General features: G+C 35.0%; 1 protein-coding gene across 6 annotated transcripts in view; it reads right to left on the minus strand.

Moving 5' to 3' along the window:
- Positions 1 to 11,409: 11,409 nt before the first annotated feature.
- IFT74 (intraflagellar transport 74) overlaps positions 11,410 to 24,509 on the minus strand; it is a 78,144-nt gene continuing 65,044 nt past the window's right edge. For 3 of the 6 annotated variants that reach the window (XM_004275059.3, XM_033437745.2, XM_033437747.2), the window contains 4 exons: positions 17,656 to 17,819; positions 16,622 to 16,747; positions 13,072 to 13,132; positions 11,410 to 11,721 (listed from right to left, as the gene is read on the minus strand). In XM_004275059.3, the coding sequence (XP_004275107.1) occupies positions 11,603 to 11,721; positions 13,072 to 13,132; positions 16,622 to 16,747; positions 17,656 to 17,819 (470 nt within the window). In that variant the 3' untranslated portion in view covers positions 11,410 to 11,602. Of the gene's footprint in view, positions 11,722 to 13,071; positions 13,133 to 16,621; positions 16,748 to 17,655; positions 17,820 to 24,509 lie in introns of those variants that run through there. The other 3 variants (XM_033437746.2, XM_033437748.2, XM_049711757.1) reach the window with 3 other exon arrangements.

Below are 24,509 nucleotides of genomic sequence, written 5' to 3' on the forward strand. Positions count from 1 at the left end.
AAAAGAAAAATTAATATCCAAGAGTCACGTGAAAAGATACTTCACCTCACTAGTCATCATGGAAATCCCATTAAAACAACAATTTGAAAAAATTTAAAGTTTGAAAATACCAAGTTCAGGAGTTGATTGGTGGGACTGTAAATCAGCACAACTACTTTGGAAAGAGCTAACTGAAAATGTGCATGCATACCCTATGATCTAGCAATTCTACACCCAAGTAATGAAAGTTGTATGCATGAGCACAAAAAGTCACATACCAGGATGTTCACTGGAGCACTGTAATAGAGAAAAATATAAAGCAACCTAAACATCAATCAGTAGCAAAACTGAAGAGTAGGTTGTATTTTATTCATACAGTGGAATACAATACACAGCAATTAAAATGAATAAACAAGATTTGTAAGAATAAACATGGACAGCTTTCAACAAAGTAATGTTCAGTCGGAAAAAAGAAGGTGCTTTTATATAGATGTTTTAAGCATACAAAACAATTCTATATTTTGTTTATAAACACATGTATCAAGTAAAGGTATAAAAACAGCCTTGAGGGATAAACACCAAATTTAAGGTGGTGATTAGTTCTGGGCTATGGGGCTGAAGAAAGAAACAAACACGACATCACCATACATGTAATACCTATTTTTATCATATTTGTAATGTCATTCATATGTAAAGACAAAATATTAATAACTTACTAATTTCAGGTGGTGAGTACACTAGCATTTGTTGTAAAATTCTTTGTATTTGCTGAGTTTTAAATTTTTTTCAACAAAATCAAAAGTATTATCATGGCTGCTCTTGAAGAATGGATTGTAGAGAGGCAAGGGACCTTAACTTTTGCTTAGACCTTAACTGAACAAAGTTAAGGTCTAACTAAAACATGATGGTGGCTTGAACTGGGATTATAATAAAAGAAATGAAAATAAATAGACTAAACAGGTGATATTTTGGAGATAAAGCTTTAGAAGCTGCTGTTAAATTGAATATAAAAGTTAAGGGAAATAAAGGAATGAAGGCTGTCTCTTTTTTTTTTTTTTGTAATTATTTATTTATTTGGCTGCGCTGGTCTTAGGTGCGTCATGTGGGATCTAGTTTCCTGACCAGGGCTCAAACCCGGGCCCCCTGCATTGGAAGCGTGGAGTCTTAATCACTGGACCACCATGGAAGTCCCTGAACGATGTCTCTTAATTTTAAATCTGTTTTTGCATGTAGACTTACTTCCTACTTGGAGTTTAATTTTGTTGGGCAAAAACATAGATAGTATGAAACTACCTGTGCAGTTCCATTAAATATCACTTATAGTCACTTGAGATAGTTACTGCTTAATTATTTCAAGCATAAAGGTAAGAAAAGTATACTTCCACATTTTGTTGGGAGGTGCTCTACTCCCAAGTAATGCAAAGGCAGCACATTAAGAGAACTTGGTTGGTACATGCCATATGTCTAGCTAACTATGCTTTCTGATTCCCTTGAACTCAACCTTCCCTTCATTTGGACCAGAACTTCTCCCAAGTTGCCCATGGCAGTAACTAGATCTTCTTCAGCTCTCTATTTACCTGTGTTGTAGTGGCAGTACCAAAGAATAGCTTAGGGGAAGCTTTTGAATTCCACTCCCAATCTATATCACTATTCCCCAAATAAACAGTGTGCTTGCTAGTCAAATACAGCTTTAAGACAAGTCTCCTAGCCACACTTTCAATGAAATTACAATCCTTAAGGCCCTCTCATACAGACATTCTGGAGCCAATGTGAGACTAAACAGTCCTGGGTTATTCTGGGATGTTGGTCAGAACACCGCATTTAGGCTGGAGATGGATCCTAGAGACAGAAGCTGTGGTATTCACTTATGCCTTTAATCACTTTAGAAATTGATTATCCCATAAAGTTTGAGAAAGTTGATATGAAATAGATGAGATGTCTTGAAGAACCCCTAGAGGTTTTACTTGAATGCCTCAGGAAAAACATATTTTATGGTAGTAAAGGGTTCATGAACTTGGCAGTTGGGTTTACAAAGAGACACTTTAATTTTCCAGTATCAGCCAGTATTGACATTTACCAGGAAAAGTTATCACCACATGAACTTGCATTGTTTGTTTATTCCTCCATTAGGATGTAAGTTCCATCTGGGCAGAAATTTTGTTGGTCTTGTTCACTTCTTTATTCAATAAGCATTAGTTGAATGAATTTGATAAATGAAAACAGGCAGCCTTACTTGCTGGTATGTTCGGCTTTATATATACAGATACGTTTTGCTTTCCGCATATGATGGACTTCACACCATTAGAAGTTCCTGCTATTGGCAATGAAATTATGACAAATAAGTATGAGGATGGAAACTATAATTGGTGAAAAAGTAATTGCAGAGGGTTGTGGCATATGTTGCATAAATCTGGGCTGTAGTGAATTACCACAAGCTTAATGGCCTACAGCAACACAAATTTATTATCTTACAGTTCTGGAAGTCAGAAGTCTGAGAAGTCTTAGGTTTAAATCCTTCTAGAGGCCCTGGGGAGATTCTGTTTCCTTTCTTTTCCCAGCTTCCAGAGGCTGCCTGCATTTCTTGGCTCATAGATCCTTCCTCTACCTTCAAAGTACATCATTCCAACATCTGCTTCTAACCCTCAGGTTTTATTTCTCTGGCTTTGACCTTCTTGCCTCCCTTTTAAAGGGAGGTTTGTGATTTCACTGTGTCCACCCAGATAATCCAGAATAATCTTCCCATCTCAATCTTTAATCACACTTGCAATGTCTCTTTTGCCATGTAAGGTAACATATTCACAGGTTCTGGGGATTAGGATATCAAAATCTTAATTCTGTGTACCACAGCTACTTAGAAATCTTACTTGCAATGAAGTTTTCACTCTTTGCTCATTCACTATGTTGTTGCTTCCGTGTAAAAAACTGAAAATTTTTGAAAAGTTTAGAGGCACACAGCAGAATTTTACCCTGAATAAACAAAATTGGAAATTTATTTCCATCTCAACCAAGAAGACCTGATTATTTTTTATAATAGCTGAGAGCAGGGGGAACACTACTTCTTTTATCAATTATTTCAATAGATTGTAATATGAGTTATAAACAATGATTTTCAAACAGTAAGACTAATCCTCACCTCACTCCCATTCCTCACCTTCCAAACGTACTGAAATCTGCTTTTCAGTTAAATTCAGATGTGTGTTGAGCTTCAAAGCAGCCAACCTGGTAGGGCAGGCTCCTAGCTGAAGGATGTTGCCTTTAAACATTTTTATAGCTTTTTTTTTTTTTGGAATTGTCTTTAAAGACAGTTCACCAGACACACAGGAAAATGTGGCTCGTTATTTTAAGGTCACAAGGTACTTCGCCTACTCTGTCTTCTTCCCTTCCCCATTGTTTTAATCCACTTGCCTTCATCCTCAGTCTTTCCTCTGCTGATACTAGTGCCAGAAATCTGTGAGGTTGAGAGGAAGGCCTGGGGAGCCAGAGTGTAGCTGGGAAGGGGGCAGGGAGATCTTCATGCAGAGCTCAAGACATAGCAGACTGCAATGTAAGTTTTTTTGTGTAACCCAGCCTATTTCACACACTATTAAATAACAATATTTGATAATTTGCTAAGTGTCCAAAAAATCATGCTGTTAAAATAAATCCCTATTGAGAACTGCCTATAAGTTCATCTAAACTTTCTTTTTTTTTTTTTTTTTTTTGCGGTATGTGGGCCTCTCACTGCTGTGGCCTCTCCCATTGCGGAGCACAGGCTCCGGACGCGCAGGCTCAGCGGCCATGGCTCACGGGCCCAGCCGCTCCGCGGCATGTGGGATCTTCCCAGACAGGGGCACGAACCTGTGTGCCCTGCATTGGCAGGCGGACTCTTAACCACCGCGCCACCAGGGAAGCCCCTACACTTCTTTTTATGGCCGAATAATGTTCCATTGTGTATATTTATACACCCCATTTTATTTATCCATTCATCAGTTGATGGATACTTGGGTTGTATCCACTTTTAGACTATTATGAATAATGCTGCTAAGAACATTTGTATACAAGTTTTTGTGTGAATGTATGTTTTCAAGTCTCCCGGGTACATATACCCAGGAGTGGAACTGTTCGGTCACATGGTAACTCTATGTTTACCATTTTAAGACACTTTCAAACTGCTTTCCAAAGCGACTCTCATGCCTTCTCAATTTGGCTTAGTGTAACCCACCCAAAGTAATTCAATTCGATAAGCATTCACTGTGAGCTTATGTGCCAAGTGGTCCACTTGGCAGAGAGGATGCAGATGACTAAGACATAATCCCTGTCTGCAGGGAGCTTACAGCCTGGTGAAAGACCTCATAGTTTAGTAGAAACGAGTGAGAAGTTCTTCCTACCACCTGGTGCCTACCTTAAAGAGAGAAGAAAATACTTGTGGCCCAATAGTACCAGATGAGGACAAGATGCTCAAATGACTGCAATACTTTACAATAACAATAGCATTCAGGGAATGTTTAATAATGGGGTTTTTGTTGTTTTCATTGCTGCTACTGCAGCTTTTTTTACCTTTAGATGAGGCCACAACTAAACTCATTAGTTGTACTAAAATTTATCTACATCTAGTGACACTTTAGAAGTCTATGGGAAATAAGTAGTCACGATCCAATTTTCATTATATAGTTATCTTAATCACAAAATCATTATCAAAGTATGAAATCAGCCTGACACATAGGACTCTTTGAGATAATTCCAATAGCCAAGAAGAAAGAATTCAATTTGGCAAGTCAAAATTCTCTAAGCCTCCTGTAGAAGCAGAAGAGATGCCTGGGAAAAGAATGAAGAGTAGACAAAAAGGTAGAAGAATTAAGTGAAAATGATGTCACAAAATGCAAAGGAAGACAAAGTTTCAAGAAGGTAGTGGTTACTAATTTTAAACCCTACACAGAAGTTTTACTGGAATAAAACCTAAGAGTCCATTAACTTTAGTAATTAAGATAGCAATCCCACTACTAGGCATATAACCTGAGAAAACCATAATTCAAAAAGAGTCATGTACCACAATGTTCATTGCAGCACTACTTAAAATAGGCAGGACATGGAAGCAACCTAAGTGTCCATCGACAGATGAATGTATAAAGAAGATGTGGCACATATATACAATGGAATATTACTCAGCCATAAAGAGAAACGAAATTGAGTTATTTGTAGTGAGGTGGATGGACCTAGAGTCTGTCATACAGAGTGAAGTAAGTCAGAAAGAGAAAAGCAAATACTGTATGCTAACCCATATATATGGAATCTAAAAACAAAAATGGTTCTGAAGAACCGAGGGGCAGGACAGGAATAAATACGCAGATGTAGAGAATGGACTTGAGGACATGGGGAGGGGGAAGGGTAAGCTGGGACAAAGTGAGAGAGTGGCATGGACATATATACACTACCAAATGTAATATAGATAGCTAGTGGGAAGCAGCTGCATAGCACAGAGAGATCAGCTCAGTGCTTTGTGTCCACCTAGTGGGGTGGGATAGGGAGGGTGGGAGGGAGACACAAGAGGGAAGAGATATGGGGATGTATGTATACATATAGCTGATTCACTGTGTTATGCAGCAAAAACTAACACAACATTGTAAAGCAATTATACTCTAATAAAGATGTTTTTAAAAAAAGATAGCATTGGTTACGTTAACAAAAGCAATTTCAGTGGAGTAGAGGGAGTAGTGTTTGGAAAAAAGCTTGGGGTATGAAGTAAACTAGTCTTTTAAGAACTTCAAATGTGAAAATAATGGGAGGAAGATGAACGTGTTTCTGCATTGAGAGGATGAAATCAATGGAGGAAAGGCTAAAGCCATAGGAGGAAGGGGATGAAAGATAGAAAATAAAGGAAGATTCATAAGGAATCTGGACTGGATATGATGAGCACCAGTGTAGGAACTAGTCTTGAATAGAGAGGGAACTTCTAGAAAGACTTAGAAACTATGCTTCTAAGACATGCTTCTGAGAAGGGACAATTATGCTTCTGAGAGGGAAGAATGGGTACTGATGCAGATGTTTGCATGCAGGTAGTGGTACAAGTGAAAGGAATATAGTAACTACTACTTTATTTATATAGTATTTTATACACTAACGTAATTTCACAAATATTAGATACATGTGAGTCTCATAATAACCCTGGAAATAGGCTCAGGGAGACTGAATGAGTTGCCCAAAGTCCTTCAGCTAGTGAGCTGCATGGGTGCTTCTTCAAACTCAAAGTCCCATGCCTTTTCCATTATGCTGCATTCCTCAATCATTATGTACAAGCAGAAGAGAAAGGTGTGAAGGAAAGATCCACAGGAAGTGTATGACTAGCTTGGGTTATATGAAGGGGGATTATTTCTTCTAGTAAGTGAGGAAAATCTTTGCAGACAGCTGCTTCAATGAGGAAAGTTAAAGAAATGACTTATTATACTTATATGGTGGATGCTTTTAGCACCATGGATGAAACAGGGATAAAGTCAGATGACAGGACAAAGGGTCTGACCCGTGTGGCAGTCAAAATTCCAGCGATTTTTCCTTACTGAGGTGCCATGTGTTAGTGCTAAATCTCCTCTCCAGTCTTTATTTGGAAATGTCCTTTCTGTTTACATTTCTGAGGCTGTGATCACATAATGTCAAAACATTAGCTTGGTATGGAATTCCAGACAATCAATCCAATATACTCTTTAAAAAATTCTTTTCATCAGGTCATACCTTAATACTTACTGAGAAGATAATTAAGAGATATGGCTTGTTGAGCTTATTGTTTAGGGAGGGGGATGGCAGTGCACAGTGAGGTCAAGAAATTTCTTAGGAATCAAAAGTCTGACAAATCAGAGTATGTGATACAGAAAACCTGTCCTGGAAATCTAATCTGTGCTCAATAAAAAGATACTGGATCACAGAAACTTTGAATGTTTATTTTATGGAGGCCTTTTATCATTTTTTTTGGCTGACGTGGGGGCACCTTAGAGATAATACAGTGGTGAGTGCTTTTGTAAGAAGCTTGCTTATCTATTACCTGACACCTCTTTCAATTAGCTGTTTCTTAGGGTCTCTTATGGATACCTCTTATGGTCTAACTGGCTACCTCGAGTGTGCCACAGAAAAAGGAAACAAGGCAACTGGACTTTTACAGCTTCACCAGCCCCCCTTCTCTGACTTTGATATTTCTGGCAGAAAAAGGAACTGAGCCAAGGAACATCTTCAAGGCTAGAGGCCCCCAGGGAAGTAGGGCCAATTGGTAGTAAATGTCCATTTGGCCTTCTGATAACCACCATGAGCAAGGGACAGAGCTTATGTGGCTTACAAAGGCAAGAGCTCTGGTACTCTGCAGGGATTTAGGCTTCATCCATCCATCTACCGTTTGGCACTTTTGTTATTTCCTCCCAAGGGATGCTTGCTTTTCTCTGTAGGCTACATGGGAAGTCAGAGAGGCTGGAAAAGCAATTTTCTCTTCCTCTCCTTCTTAACCATTTCCCCTAATCCTGAGACACAAGGTCCCTGCTTTGTCCTTGGCTGGGGCGGGGATGGAGTGGTAATCGTTGGCCTCCAAGGTGGCCCTCCCTCACTCCAGTAAACAGAGGGAAAGTTCATTTTAACAAGAAGCTGTTTAAAGATTGAGAGAGGCTTTTAAAAATGAACTGTGGTTTCCTTTGATAAAAAAAAAAAATTCAGGTTGAGCTTATGGACTGTATCAGATAAATATTTTCACCTTTAGCGTTGGTGGTATAGTGATGAGCATAGCTGCCTTCCAAATATTTTCACCGTCATGTCATTTGAGACTTCCTCTAATAGGGTGAGTTTATCTGTTGAAAGTGACAACACAAAAATAATATTTCAGTTTGGCTAGTAGCAGTTCTTTCTTGACCCTATGCCAAATACAATTCTAATCAATTAAGTTTGCTTTCTTCCATGGTATTACTATGTTGTTATCATGGTAAGAATACCGTTTTACAAAAAGATTTTGAAATAAAACAAGTTAATTTTGAAAATCTCATTTTACTTTTTATATTTTTCTTGTGAAGTGCTCATCTAGTGTGTCTAAGCCTCTTTTAGGTAGAAGACCACTCAAATCCTTCTGACTCATGCTTCCTCCAAACTCTCTTCTATACTAGACTCTCCAATGGGTGTTATTTTCCCTCCCATGACACAGCTTCTCCTTATGTGTAATCACTCTGACCTTGAGGAGGATAAAGTGACCAGGCAGAACAGCCTTGTTTACTGATTAGGTTATTTATACACAGGTTATTCCTATGCCCCTTAAGGTTATACAGTCAGGTTTCAGAGCAGCAATTCATTACAATATGTTATGAGAGAAGATATTGAGGCAGCAAAGTATAATCTATTATCTTCTAAATATAAGCAGTAAGCATTAAGCTTTTGTTATTACAAAGTTATAATGAATAAATATTTTTAATAGTTTTTCAAATATTTTGTTTTCTTTTTTTAGTATGAAAACACATTCTGCATTGTGCTTTCTTGATTAAAACACAAGGTTTCTAGTTGTAGTAATGGAGCCAGTTTGGTTTACTTAAAAAAACTAAAACAAATGAGGTAGTGCAACGTCAACCTGGAAAACACAGGTAGTGGTGAGAGTGCAGGAAAACAAGCACTCTTGCACACTGCTAAGCACGCCACCTTTCTGAGAGCCTTTTGTGTCAAAAGCCTTGGACCCTGCATAAACTTTGACTCAATCCTATGAGTTAAGCACTACACTTCATTCTATAGATGAAGAAACTGAAATTCAGAGACTAAGTAACTTCCCAAGGTCATATGACAAGTTAGTGGAGCTGTGATTCAAACTCAGTTACCTTAGTCAAAGCTTACACTTAACCCCACCCCTTAAACTTCATTCAATAACATGGCGTTTGTTTTCAGAAAGTATTCCCATAATAAAATAATACGCAGCAATTTAACATGTTGTTGTACATGAATATATAATGACACAAATGTTTGCAAAACTATAAATAGCAAAAGTAAGTTTAAGAACAGTATATTAATTTTATTAAAAATACGTAAGTATATAATGAAAAATAGATATGTGTGACAAGACATATAGATGCACATCTAGAGACTAGTGTGATCAGAAGTAATTTATTTTCTTCATTTTGTTTATCTGTCTTTCCTAACTTTTCTACCTTTGTATTAAAACCGGTCTTTTTAAAGATGTTTAATCTCAGTTCTCAAACTATGAATCTGCAATTTAAAGACACAACCTGCTTTTATTTAAAAAGGTACTCTCTAGTAGTCCATCTTGATTTCTTCTTACTTCAAGCCTAAACATTCTAATTTATTAAGGTTGTTTATGCTGGAATCATATAGCTAAAGGAAAGAACAACAGAGAAATTGGGCAGGGGGACAGCAAGAGCCCCTGGAGCTTCTATTATCTTCTATCTTCTTTCATCTCTAGTGTGAACAGCATTACTCCATGCTCTAATCCTCTCACCCTGCCTGAATTCTACACATTAACACAAACCAGAATATGGTCCAAATCAGGGACTCCCATTAGTGAAAAAGAGTATAAAGAACTCATGTTTATTTACTGATAAAGATAAGGATGGGAAAAACAAAGAGTTGCTAGCTTTCCCATGTTGACGTTCATTAGTAAGACTATTCAGCATGTTTGTTCAGTCTGCAGCTTCTTTCCACATGACTTACAAGGTGTTATTTTAACAGGAATGAAACTCACTGAGCAATGTGACTGACTGAGGAAGAGCCGGTTCATGCAGATAGTAGCCTCCAGGTCTATCCTAGCAGAGAGAATATTCTTGTTGGATTTGTTGAAAAGCTCTGAGAGGAAGGAAGAGACATTAGTCAAGAATTTCCCTCAGATAACATGTTTTAGTTTAAAGAAATCCTGCTCAATTATGTTCCCCAAATATCATATATGAGTAATTTAGAATGGAAGTTGAGAAACTTGCTTTTTTCAAGAAATTTTCAAAATTTTTTTCTGCCGAACTTCACATTGTTATAATGCAAATGCATATATTTAATGAATAGGCAATTTTCCTCCTACTTCCTTTCTGGGTAAAGACTGGTTCAGTTCTAGTTCAATGACTACAGAGTTGTCTTAACTATCATATGTCCTTTCTACAAGTTAAAGTACTAACTGTATATATGACTTTATTTGAATTTTTATTGCATGTCTAAGTATTATATGTTCATCACAGAAAATTTTGAGAACATATCAGGAAGTCCAACGAAGATGAAAAGACCCACAATCCCACTACTCAGAAAAAAAGACCCTAATATTAATAGTATATACTCTTCTTGAACTTATTGCACATTAGCACATTAAGGGTTCTGAGCAGTCAAGAAGAAAGAAAACAATTTACCTTTGTTTCAAATAATGTTTCCCAAATTCCTTTGACTATGAATCCTTTGGTGGTATAACACCTATTAAAAATCTGAGGAGCTCAGGATCTGAAGAGCACACTTTATGAATGCCACCTAAATGAACTTATCACTGTGCAAGATCTTCAGCCATACTAGTAATTCAGAATTAATCAAACTCAACAATGTTCACCCCTCTACCTAAACTCACACAGAACTAAAGTCGAATAATTTAATGATAAATATTTACTTCAAGAAAGCAACATGCATGGGTATTTTTTCGTATATAAATTGTATCTCAATAAAGCCTTTTAAAAAAGAAACTAATATGCTTGTGTTTCATGAATACTGAGAAGAAGAATAACTTGATGAACATGATATCAGAGTGAAGGAAGGATAGTTTTAAGGAATATTTTATGCTGGTGCATATGCAAGGTGACTCATTCCTGCCCAAAAGAGAGGATACATCTTTAGTTACCATAATGTCTCCCAGATTCCTATAACACAATTCTACTCCTTCCACCTTTTCCTTTCAAATGTTCTAGCAATGCTTATAAATTAATCTACTTAAGTCCTCCTATAGTACTAAAGAGTGAATGTATACTCCAGGGTGGAAATGAACAGCAGTAGCCATAGTCCAGAAGAGCCGGCCATAAGTACAACATTTCTTTTAAATTTCATGTTTTTCCTAGCAAATATTTACATGTGAGAAAGTATTTTAAAAATGTAAAGATTAAAAGTCTTAATTCGAAATCTTTAGGAATAACTGATATATAAAAAGTTATATATTTACATGTGACTTTACATGTCTTAAAACACATCAAATATACCCTATTTGAGAAGTAAAGCTCAAAACTAAACATCTCCCTTCTATTCTTACTTTTTCTAGAAGCAAAAATTGGCAAGGTTGATAAGTGCTAAATCAGAATCATACTCCATACACCCCTCCTAGGCTTGACATATGAAAAGACGATCTCATGTGCTGCCATAGATGTATTATACCAACTAAATGAGTAACAATGGCCACTTTTAGTTTGTTTTTCTCCTGGTTCTTTGAGACATTTTATCACCCACGCAAAACAAATACAAGTATAAAAGGAGACGATATTTTTTTATAAGTAAACTATTTATTTAACTATTATACTATTTAAAATTTCACACTTCAAAGAGGCCACAAAAATTGTAACATTCAAAAATTTTAGGTAAAACTCTTCAAGGGTAAGCTATTATTTTTCAGCCGGCATGTATGAAGTTTAGCAGCAAAAGGATATTTCTATAGAGACTTGTAGTTGGTTCAGACTCAGTTTCTGCTCATGCTATGTAGAGCATCCATGATGGTTTTATTATACTCTGCAATCTGCTTGGTCACATTCTTCATAATTGGCCGGTAATCACTCTCTTGACTCTTGGTTGCTATGACTAATTACATGAGTTAAGGGGAAACAGTATCAAAACAAATATTAATCTAATTTTGTGACTCAGAAAGGACCCAAATTGTACTAGTGTTTTTCTTATTGAAAACTGAAGATGGCACAAAAAAGCACAATTAGAATAGTTATTAAAAAAAACAGATTAAGCATCAATTGAAACCTTAAAAGGCCAGGCAAAACTTGTTTCAAAAAAGTTCACCTATGGTATAAAATCTTTTTTAGAGTTAACATTTTATTCATCTCAATCTTAATCTGGCCATAGAACAACTCAATGTTCAGAAGAACTGTCCTTTAAAGTACTACACAGGATTTCAGGCAAGTCTCTAGACTTCACTCTGTTTCAAAATCACCTACTTTATGTTGCACAAAACCAGAATTCTGGACTTTATCATACTGTGAATGGGAATCTTCTGCTTTTAAAATAAGTTGCACAACCACTGGGAATAAAGCCCTTAAAGCATCTCATCTGGAGGTAAGCTGGGGTCCATGCTGCCCTGAGCTGATGTTCAGTAGTGTCCTAGAGGAGAATCTATGCAACCAGTGAGTCAGGATCTAGTTCTCTAGGCAGAGATGTCTGTAAATAGGTCAAAAGGGGACTAGGAAACAACCTTTGGGGAAATGTTTCTTACAACTCCACAATACTTGTCCTCAGCAGCTGCTTCCTTCTATGTCCATACAAAAAGACAAGCAAGAAGACTGAATATAAGAACTATCTTGATAGAAATAAGATGGGACATAAGTACTATCTTGGTAGATGAAGCTGAATTGGCTGAAACACAGATGAGCTTGAAGGTCAAATTTCTCATGACACTACTTGGTTTATCTCTCCCTTTGCTGCCCAGATATCCAAGGTACAGCATTATAAATAACAACAAATGACTATACATACATACATACATGCATACATACATATACATATATATGGTTATATGTAATTCTCCCAACAACTCTATGAGAAGGAAGTATTAACTGTATTTGAGATGATAAAATTGAGGTTTAAACAATTAAGTAAACTGTCCAAAGTCCATAACCTACAAGTAGTAGAGTCAATATTTAAAATTAGATCTCCTGACTCTAAAACCTGTACACTTAATCACTATGCTGCACTATGGCTTTGTACAGTCTGCTTTCTATTAGTTTGGTGTATACACACACACACACACACACACACAAAATCATAGAATGGAAACTAAGTCTTATTCATTTATTTCCCACATAGTTTAGCCAGTGTTTTGTACATATTAGGTATTTGATGTTGAACTGAATTTCATTTCAGTCTTTAAAGAAATTCCTAAAAAAATCACTCAGTCAAGCTCATTCACAGTTTTTTAAAGGATACATTCTTTCATCACAAAATTATTTTGCTCATGGTGTTGCCACTTCCTCTCCAAATTTGTAAGCTAAAAACACAAAAGAAAAATGTTAACCAGTGCCCATATTCAAAACAATTATACACCCCTTTGAGATGATAAGAAAAAAAACACCCCCAATTTTAAATCTTTTCAACTCCCTGCATTTTATTGAGATAAAGCCATGATAGACAAAAAAGGAATTTAAAAAAATTAAATAACAGTAATACAATAATAAATACAATGCTGAATTTGACAACAGGTTTACTCTGTTTACTTTAATTGGAAATTATTTATTATACCAATGAACATACCAACTGAAAGACAATTTATGATTTTTCCCTTTCCTAAAAGAACTTAAAACAGAAGAATGGGACATGATAGGAATCTCTCCTTGAAACCTGAAGGTCTAATGCCACAAAAGTACTATATATTCTAATACTGCAAAGGTTCAGCTATATAGGAGAAACTTCCTTATTTCCAGGGCTAAATTTCCTGTCTAATTCCACAGGCTGTGATAAGAGCCGAGCTGCAGTGTGAAGATTATAAGAGGGCTGGTAAAAAGCTGGCACTGTTACAATAATTTCTGCATCAACAGGAAGCTAATGTGGATATTATATTGATGGTTGCTTCCTCCAAAGACAATTTTACTGTTATAGAATTAAATTGTTTTTCTGATTTAATTAACCTTGTAACTCTGGGTTATGGTCTTTCTTTTTTAAGATGCACATAGTTTTTTTCCTAAACAAAGGACAGTCTGAAAAATGAAACATTAAAATAATGTTCTGCCTGGACATTTCCAAGAAGTAATAATCATTTTAAAAAATCTGATAATTGAAACAGCATTATTAATATTTCTTTCTAATCTCATATTAAAATTATTTTCAGGGCATAAGTTCAGTCTTAATGTAGCATCCATCCCATTGTTTCCTCCAAAGAGATAAATCTAGATATTAGGATGAATCATAACTAATTAATTATATGAACTGTATGTGCTGTAACTTAATGCTACTAAATCAGATCTAGCTTCCCCTGATAGAACCTTGAAGTTAAGATGGACTTAAGGAAGCAGTCAGCACTTTTTGACAATAAATCTCTAATAACCTTTTGCAAAGTCAAGTACCAAATTTTTCCTCTTTGTTTCATACAAAGGGGTGGCCTTATAATGCAGCAGACCCCTTAAGTGCTACATGAATAATGATATAAAAGCAACACTGTGTCAGATGGTCAAATTCCTTCTATATTATACATCTATTTCAGTTACTTGCCTTTAAAGCTCCAAGGATGTTATGAAGCACACATCTGTCTTTTTCTCCCTACAACTTATTTTACAAGTCTGTTATGAGTTCTTTATATGTTTTGGATATTAACCCCTTATGAGACATATAACTTGCAAATATTTACTCCCATCCTGCTTTTTCATTTTGTTGTTTCATTTGCTGTGTAGAAACTTTTTAGTTTGATGTGGACCCACTTATTTATTTCTGCCTCTGTCGTTTGTGCTTTTCGTGTTATAATAAAAAACTTGTTGCCAAGACTAATGTCAAGGAGCTTTTCCCCTATAATTTCTAGGAGTTTTACAGTTTGTTCCAGTATAAATGTGTTTAAATGATTTCAAATCAATAACCACTCAAAAAAAAAAAAGGTCTATTGTATAAATTACAGATCTCAAAAGCCAGTTTTTGAGTAAATAACTGCAAAAGATAGGGAGACCAGGATGTGATTCAAACAGTTGGGATTCACAAAAGGCAACAAATAATACAGAGAAGCATTGTAAGTTGTGGTTTATGTTACAAATTCCTGTACGTGGGGTTACGAATAAGATTAGTACTTAATGTGGGAATAAATGAGGTAGCCACTGACTGGCTCTAAGAAATTGTGTTTGTCAAATGTTTTCCTCTTTAAATCATCCATTCAGTGGAAGAGGAGGGTCAAAAATCCATATGAAATATCAGTATTTTTTCCTATGAACCATAAGACAATGGCCTCATAAACTTTTTCTTATGTTTCTTCTCCAGTATCCATTCCCACTCTAAACAGACTAGGATAATTTTGCTATTCACAAGTCTATATCCAGGCCTGTATATTACAAAGTAGAGACAGAGTAACTGACGAATAAATTTGAAATATGTAAATTAGTGACTTCTAAGTTTTTAGAAGTTGTGGCAAACTCTGATGAGAGTCCACCCCTTTCAAGAAGAATATAAGGTTTGTCTTTTTTTAAATGGTACATCCACACAATGAAATAGCTGATGCCATAAAAATATCATCAAAAAAAGCGCTTGAAAACACTTAAGAAAACAATTGCTTAAAGAGCATATGCATAGAATGATTTCATTATTTGTAAAAATCAATATAATTAAGGGTGTATAACTGCAAAGGAAAAAAAATTTACAAGGATATTATACCAAAATGTTAATGATGGTTGTCTATCATCATCATCATATTACTACACGAAGGAAGAAAAAATTTAACACATTTAGCATTAATAAATCATAGTTGCAAATTGCTAATGTAGATAATTAGATGTGAGAATGACCAACCTTTAACAGACCACAATTACTGATTTTGTATATGACACGCATGCTTCATTTAATCCTCCAACAAATACTTATTGAACACCTATTATGTGCCAACCACTAGCACAGTGCTGGGAAGAAAGTGAGGGAAAGAGACATCATTTCTGCCCTTAGAAAGAGCTCTCAATGCAGAAGACCTTAGACCTTGTTCAGGTAATTATCAACAGGATGAGTGATATGAAAAGGGGGCTTGTCTATGCATCCTGTGTAATAATCAGAGATGTAAATAAAGAAATTCAAGAACATTACTGCTCTTTATAGCATTATTTGAATAGTCTGAAAACAAGAAATAACCTAAATGTCCAACAATTTGGAATTGACTCAGTAAATTATGCTATATCCATATAGTCAAATATTATATAGAATCATATTTTTACAAAATCTACTGACAAGGGAAAGTATTTATGATGTATAGTTAATAATGAAAAACAAGTTTCCAAATAATAGGTACAATATGGTACCATTTCTATAAATATACAGAAATAAATGTGTATGTATGTACATGTATAAACTAAGTGTACACATAACATAGAAATATAGACTAGAAATATCTGTCTTCATATACACAGAATCATCTCCTGGGTGGTGGGATATTAGTCATTACGGCTCATTTTTGTTAACTGCAGCATTTATGTATTAGCAAAGTTTCTGCATTAAAAACACTTTACTTTTGAAATTTTTAAAAGCCATTATCATAATGGCTGTGCCCAGAACAGTGCCTAGCATAGAGTTGGCCTTCGATATAAGTTTACAGAAGTCAGGAAAGCAGGAGTAAATTCATTCTGAGTGGAGACTATACAGAATCTAGTTATCTTCAAAGCCAGAAAATCTGGAAGGTAAATAAAGCAGGTGAAAAAAAAAAAAGGAATGGATTGCTTTGGGAGTGAAAATATAGATCAAGAGAACAGGCCAGATAGCCTAAAAACAGAAATGAATTTCAGTCTTTTTTTTTTCTTTTTACCTGAGAATGTGTCTCATTTTCTTGCAATTGTGTTTTTAGTGTCTCATATTCTGTGTTTAGTTTCTGAATTAGTTTTTTAAAGGCATTTCTGCGGGTTGATAATACTGTTCTCTCCTGATGCAATTTCTAGATAGATCCAAACAGAAGTAAGTAACAGGCTTTAGCAGATACCTAGTAAACCAATATAAACAGCATTTGACTTAAACAATTTCAATAATATTCTGATAAAATTCTACCAAGGCTATAATTACTCTAAAACCTGTTTGTAAAAATATCCTTTTAATTATAATAAGCTAAATTAATATTAACTATATTAATAATAACTTATTAGGGCTGTCATATGTGTTTGTACTCCACCAGATTTACTTTATTTTTAAATTTTTTTGTAAATTTATTTATTTAATTTATTTATTTTTGGCTGCATTGGGTCTTCCTTGCTGCACGCGGGCTTTCTCTAGTTGCAGAGAGCGGGGGCTACTCTTTGTTGCGATGCACGGCCTTCTCTTTGCGGTGGCTTCTCTTGTTGCAGAGCACGGGCTCTAGGCGCGCGGGCTTCAGTAGTGGTGGCTTGCGGGCTCCAGAGCACAGGCTCAGTAGTTGTGGCGCACGGGCTTAGCTGCTCTGCGGCATGTGGGATCTTCACTGATCAGGGCTCAAACCTGTGTCCCCTGTATTGGCAGGTGGATTCTTAACCACTGCACAACCAGGGAAGCCCCAGATTTACTTTAAATTAATGTAAATGGCAATGAAAAGCCACTGAGAAGTCTTAAGTACAGAAATATCGTAATCAAATTTGCATTTAACAAAGTTTATATTTGAAGTACACTATTACTTGCTTTTCAATGTTTGTCTTTTGTTTTGAAACTTAAATCACTCTAAATTCCTACTATATATGTAAACTTCTTTATTTTTTCTTAGATTATATATCAAATAGTCAATTGAAAATAATAAATTTTTAAAAATACATATATTATTAAATTTAATCGAGAAAAAACCAACTTGACTTACAATTTCATAGAACTGTTACCATTTACCTTTTTCTTTTCTTCACCTGATGATTTTAAAGCTGGCAAATCATTATATGTTTCCAAATCAGTTATCATTTGCTTAATTTTGCTTTTTAGAGACTGTTGTTCCTCAGTCATTTTACTTTCCAGTAGCTCCATTTTTTGTAGATCCAACTGTAGACGCTGACTATCTGAAACGCAGGAAGATTCAAGGCCATAATTAGTCGAAATTTTATTCCTTACACAAAAGGAAATGCAATCATTAAAAATCATGCATTTTTTTACAAGAGTATCTGCACAAGAAACATGCATTCACTGCAACTAGTGAGACAATACAAAGATAAATTTTTAAAAAATTACTTACCCCCCAGGTAACCAACATAAACCGATGTATATTAATCACATTTGTCTCCATTCTCATACAAACATGTAAGAACACACATAGTTCTTTTTCTTACTTAATAATATATGAGATAAAGATTCATCATTTTTAATATGTGCATGACATATACACACAGTTATGTGGAGAAAAAAGCAAGTTATGAAACGTTATGAGCAAAATTTTATAAGTACATATATAGTCAGTTCTCATTATTTGTGGTAGTTATATTCCGAAAAGTCATTGTAAACACTGAGTTAGCAAATACTGAACTCCTATGGGAAATACAGGATTAGGTTTCTGTGAGTCTCTGGTCACGATACTTTTATCAACTTTGATGATACTTTTATCATCAAACTAATACATAACCTTGTTTTCTGTATGTTTCTCTTTAAATATGTTATTTAATATATATTATTGATTTGTTAACATTGAACTCAAGGCCAACTTATGCCTCAGTGAAGCTTATATAACTGACATATTTTCTCTGTAAGGCACATCACAGCCTTGCGCTTAGGAACACTAGCCAACACTTCAGCACTATACTTGGGAGCCATTTTGAATAGCAAAGCACTAGCAAAAACACACAAAAGTGTGGTTAAAAAAAAAAAGTGACATTAAATAATATACCATGAAAAGGATACTTGTTTATAGTATGAGAACTAATGCAGGAAGGCATAGTGCTGCCTTAATCAACCTCCATTGGGAACTTGAGCATTCAAATTTTTCAAATTTGAATTCCAATTTTTCACCTCTGCGTGTGTTCACAAACGACCATGAAAGTGCTGCAAATATGAATTTGGGGTTACAAATTAATTTCAGTGAGAGCGCAAGTTTACAAATACAGACTCCATAAATAATGAAAATTGCCCGTGTGTATGTGTTTGCACGATTCTTTCTTTCAAAAGTATTGAGCATCTACTATGTGCCAGGTGCTGAGGATATAACGGAAATCAACAGAGACATCATTGTTTTCACTCGAGGAGCTATATTCTAGGGGTTAAATTAGGAAATTAAATAAGCACTTACAGTAAACTGGATAACTACTATGAAAAGAGTAATACAGGGTACCACAGAACATGTGGCATTGGTCAAAAGAATTCTCTGAAGACATGCCTTTTAACTAAGGCATTAAGGATTAGGAATCAACCACACAAAGGAAAAAGTGAGTGTTCCAGAGAAAATAATCAACATGTGCAAAAATGTCTAGAGGTAAGAAAGCATGAGGTAAAGTCTAAAAGTCTAGAGGTAAGAAAGCATGGTACCTTTGCGCAAATAAGAGAAGTATGACTAGAACCCAAAGTTCAAAGTGGATGGTGGTAGGAGAGAAAACTGAAAAATTGAAGGATTTCAGTTCATGAAGGGCTTAAGTCAAGACAGGGAGTTGGGACTTTATGCTAAGGGCTATGGCAAGTCATCAATGAGTTTCAAATCAGAGAGTAACATAATTAAATTTTAGAAAGTTCTCTCTAGTTGCCATGTGGACAATTAATCGAAATAGCATAACTATGTGCAGGAAGACCAGTTAAGTGTTGATTCAGTGATCTAGGCAAGAAATCTTAGACTGGTGGGGATTTTTTTTTCATTAAACAATATTTAGGGACTTCCCTGGCAGTCCATTGGTTAAGACTTCACCTTCCAGTGCAGGGGGTGCAGGTTAGATCCCTGGTAATGGAGCTAAGATCCCACATGCATCACAGCCAAAATACCAAAACATAAAACAGAAGCAATATTGTAACAAATTCAATAAAGACTTTAAAAATGGTCCACATCAAAAAAAATCTTTAAAAAAACCCAGTATTTATTAAATAAATGCTTTCTATGTGCCAGGCAAATAGAAAGGCATGGAGAATATAGCAACGAACAAAGAACTTACATTCCAGTGGAAAAAGACTATATATATAAAATATACAGTTATGTCAGATAAAAATAAATGAAGAAACAGTGCAGGAGAGATCTGGAGGGACTCAAAAAAGATTAGGCATTTGGGATTAACAAAACAGGCAATCGACCGGATACAGTAGTTGAGCGAGAGAAAATGCGGAATCCCGTTTCCAACTTGAATAAATGAGTGTATGGGAGGGTAGGCAGAGGGACATATAAATTTTTGTCTGTTGGAGGGATTTATGATACACTGAAGTCGATTTAGGATTTGTTGAGTTTGAGATACCTCGGAAACATCCAAACAAAGTAAAGATGTCCATATATAGAAATATGGGTCTAAAACCCAGAGGGAAAAATGTGAGCTCTGAAGATACAGATTCTGAAACCACCAGCATAGAGATGGCACCTGAAGCAATGGGAGTGGTTCAAATCATCAACAGAAAAGGATTCATGACTGCACCTATAAGAATACCAAATTTTTAAAGAATAAATTAACATGAAGGATCCATATAGAATAAGAAATGACCAAAGAAATAAGAGAAAAATCAGAAGTCATGGGGAAAAGATATTTCAAGAATAAAGAAGTGGTTTGTAGTACAGAATATTACTTAGAGATTAAAAGAAAAAGATGGCAAAATATGTGTTGAATTTACTGACCAGGAGAACCTGGATGTATCTTCTGAGAACAGATTTCACAGAAAGAAATGGAATCAAGAGTGAGAGGAAGGTTTTAAGAAATTTGACTGTGAAACCTTTGAAAGAGAGGGATAATAGCTGGGCAGAGAATACTCGGAAAAGCCTTTTTATTTTTTTCCAAGATGTGATAAAATATGGAAAAAAGACTAAAAAGATACCAAAATTTTAATAGTAATAAACTTTTGATAGTGGGATTGTATTTTTAGTTTTTATTTATGCTTGCTTATATCTCCTAAATCCTCTATAATGAATATGAATTCCATTTATAATCAGAAAACAGTATTTTTAAAAATATTCCATTCTGGTAGGATTATATAATACCTACCTTCTCTATTTCAGAGACTTCTTAACTTTGTGATGCTGGCTTTAAAGGTCTCTTTTTTAAAGAGAAAGAAAGGTTTAAGAGGAAACCAACATTACTGAGAACCTGGAATGTGCCTGGCTTTATATATTATCTGATTTACTTTTCCTAATAGCCCTGGGCAAGGGTAAATTTTATTATATGAGGAAACTAAAGCTTAGAAAGGTAATTACTGCCCAAGGTCAACAGCCAGTCAAGCTTTGGTGCTGAGTGATATTGTTATCACGTTTATGAAAGGTTCATATTTTACAATAGCAAATGTTACTTTATGATCCAAAGATGCCTCAATGAGCAACAGTGAGTTGTGGGAAGAGGAACAGTAACACTTGGTCAATTTTGCTACTTCAGCCTTCTTTCCCCAGGCCCCATCCTTTGTTCTGCTTTCCTTATAGATACCAAAATAAAATCTGATTTCAGCTAACTCAAAAACAGATACTAAAATGGAATTGAAATATATATCCTGTATATTTAGACGAAGAAATCTGGATTCAAACCTGCCTTGGCCAGTTTCTTCTCTTCTGTGTTCCCAGGGATAGGCATGGGAATAACCCAATACATCCTGTAGTTACTTATTTGTAGAGGCATACAGTGATGCCCTGTCATCTTAGAACATTTTACCTTCACTTTTCCTCTAGTTTAAAGTAGGAATATGAATACCCTCAAAAAAATAGTGGTATTTCAGAGTGTCAAAAGCCAAATATGAACATCTTCCTTAAATTACTTAGATTTAGGGGTAGATTTTTATATTAAAGTAACATATTTCAGAGTAAAATACAAAATTCACAATGATTTTTATGATAAAATTTAATCTCATAGTGGGATATATTGTACCCTGTGTATACATATTATTTTTCTCTGGCTCCTTTTATTGTTTTTTCTTTATTGCTGCATTTCAGCAGTCCGATGATGATGTGCTTAGGTAAGGAATTTTTACATTAACCCTGTTTGGGGTTCAAAGAGCTTCTTAGATCTGTACAATTAAGTTTTTCATCAAATTTTCAGAAAAATTTCAGCCATTATTTCAACTATCTTTTCTCCCCCATTCTCTGTCCCTCCTCTCCTTCTGGGACTCCAATTACATGTAAATTAGACTGCTTGAAACTGTCCCACAGGTCATTTAGGCTCTGTTCATTCTTTTTTCTTCTTCAGATTAGATAATTTCTATTTATTTATCTTTAAGTTCACTGATTCTTTTTTTCTGCTGTCTTCAATCTTCTATTCAGGTCAGTGAATTTTTCATTTTAGTTATATTTTCAACTCTAGAATTTTCACCTGGTTCTTTTTTGTAATTTCCATTTCTCTGTGGGATTCTCCAATCTGTTCATTTTTTATGATTTTATTTTCCCTCAAGCCCTTAAATATGTTTATAAACTTTTTAAAGTCCTTTTTCTTTTCATTTCAATGTCTGGATTATCCAGGTTCAGTGTGTAGTGATTCCCCTTGACTCACATTTTCTTCTTTCTTCATTTTTACTAAATGTAAATTTAGTAAATTTACTAAATGTAAATTTTTATAATGGACATTTTAAATGACATGTTGTAGAGACTTTGCATTCTGCTCCTTTGAAAAGTGCTGATATATATTATAAATAAGCAATTAACTTTGCCGTACTAAATAAATCTCTAAACTTTTCTCCTTTGGAGTGGGTAGCATCTTAAATCTCTGTACTCAGTTCTTTCAACTTCTAGCTGCTGCTTTTTCCTAGGTCCCATAAAGCCTACTCAATGCATACACATTTCAGTAGTCAGATTAGGATTTGGTTAGAGTTTATACATAGATTTTTGGCACTCCTTCTTACCAGGATGTCTCTCTTATACAGGGCAGGCAATGAGTAAGTAAGTTGGTTTCTTCATGTAAGATTTAGCAAAATTTACTTGGACTTAATAAATTTAAGTTTTATTACCTATAAAGATTCTCTAATGGAAAAATCAATACAAAGCTGCTAATTATTAAACCTTCCTCTTCTACCTATGAAATCAGAAAGATTAAAATATACCTGGAAGGTGACATTATAATAAAAATGTCATGTTCAAGAATCGAGCAACTCTCTACTTATGAATATAACAAAAATCACATAGAGTATAAAATACCAAATAGTAAAAAGAAAGCTTCAAAAGACATTGATTTAAGAAAGGAGGTTGTTACCAACCAAATTTGTCCTAAGTTGATATAATTAAATGTGAACATTTCCCTCTGTCTCTTTAAAGAGTCTTAAGACTCAACCACATTGACTATATGTTATTTTAAAAGATGTATCAATATATGGACTGAAATGTTGAGAGGGTTTTGTTTTATTGGATTAATATTTCTACTAGGGTTGGAAATAGTTGAGAATCTAAGTGCTGAATCAAAGTCACTGAAGCTTATGGTGTTTCAATGCTCTAAATAGGAAATGTACTTTGTATATTTTGGCTGTTCGGTGAAAAGTTATATAAATCTAACTACAAGTTTAATTTAAAGATATATTAGGGAAATACATTTTTAAACTATATATACTGCTTTTTCTAGAGAAAGGGAGAAAACGGTTGGTTGGTACAGGGTAAAGTTTATCTTCCTTCAACCGCAGGACCCCATGAAAAGCTAAAAGCTTCTCCAAGAGAAGAGACAGGAAGAGGATGCAGACTAGTTCCTTCTGATATGCTATGAAGTTGCAAAGTTTACCAAGTAGTGTGTACATAGTAGCAAAACTCAGAAGGAACCACTTTGACCTGGGGAAATGTTCCTGAAATATTCTGCCATCAGCGCATTTGTTTATTCCCTGGAGCTTCCTTTCCAAAAATATAAATAAAAACTATTGCTGACAGGTTCCTTGTCTCTTTACTCATGCAGTTTATCAGTGTATCTTAACCTTCTTTTTTTTCATTACTGTCCCCCTAAGGAGCCTTTTGTAGACTATTGTTTTCACAGTCACCTCCCATGAATTTTTTATATTACAGATGTATATCTGTTTATGTACAGTGACCTTTTGGAGGGCCACACACCTTTATAGTTAGTATATACAATTTTTTTTACCCTCCCCACGAGAAGTAATTTTGCCCCCTTGGGAGTGATATTGCTCCATTAAGAAGCACAGAGTACACTAAGAAAATCAGGTGAGTTCCAATTTTAACTTCAAGGGTCAAAGGGAGGCAGTTCACAAAAGGGGAATGTAAAATTCATTATCTCTGAAAGATGAACCAGAATATTATAAACCTCTTATGGTGATTTCCAGATAGAAAAAGTTTCTTGTGGGGGATGGTATTAAGAGAGGAAAAACAATTTATATGCTTGGCTTAAATTAACACTTAAAAATAACTGGCTAAATGAAATTAATTGTAGGGGTCAGATAATTCAAACTTTAAAAGGGAAACTTTCAGTAAAATCCTTATCACAGTAACAAACCAGATTTTTATCTCCATTGAAGCCAGTTCTCATTCTTTTTTAATTCTACATCTCTGGAGAAGACTAGGTTTTTAAAAGAAATGTAAACACAAAGTATAAAAGTATGAAAGGAATACAAAGTCCTGATTATTGAATTCATTTCCCGGTATTGATATTTACCCTTTTAAAAAATGTATGTTT

Source organism: Orcinus orca, chromosome 6 (assembly GCF_937001465.1).
Source record: "Orcinus orca chromosome 6, mOrcOrc1.1, whole genome shotgun sequence".
NCBI lineage: Eukaryota > Metazoa > Chordata > Mammalia > Artiodactyla > Delphinidae > Orcinus > Orcinus orca.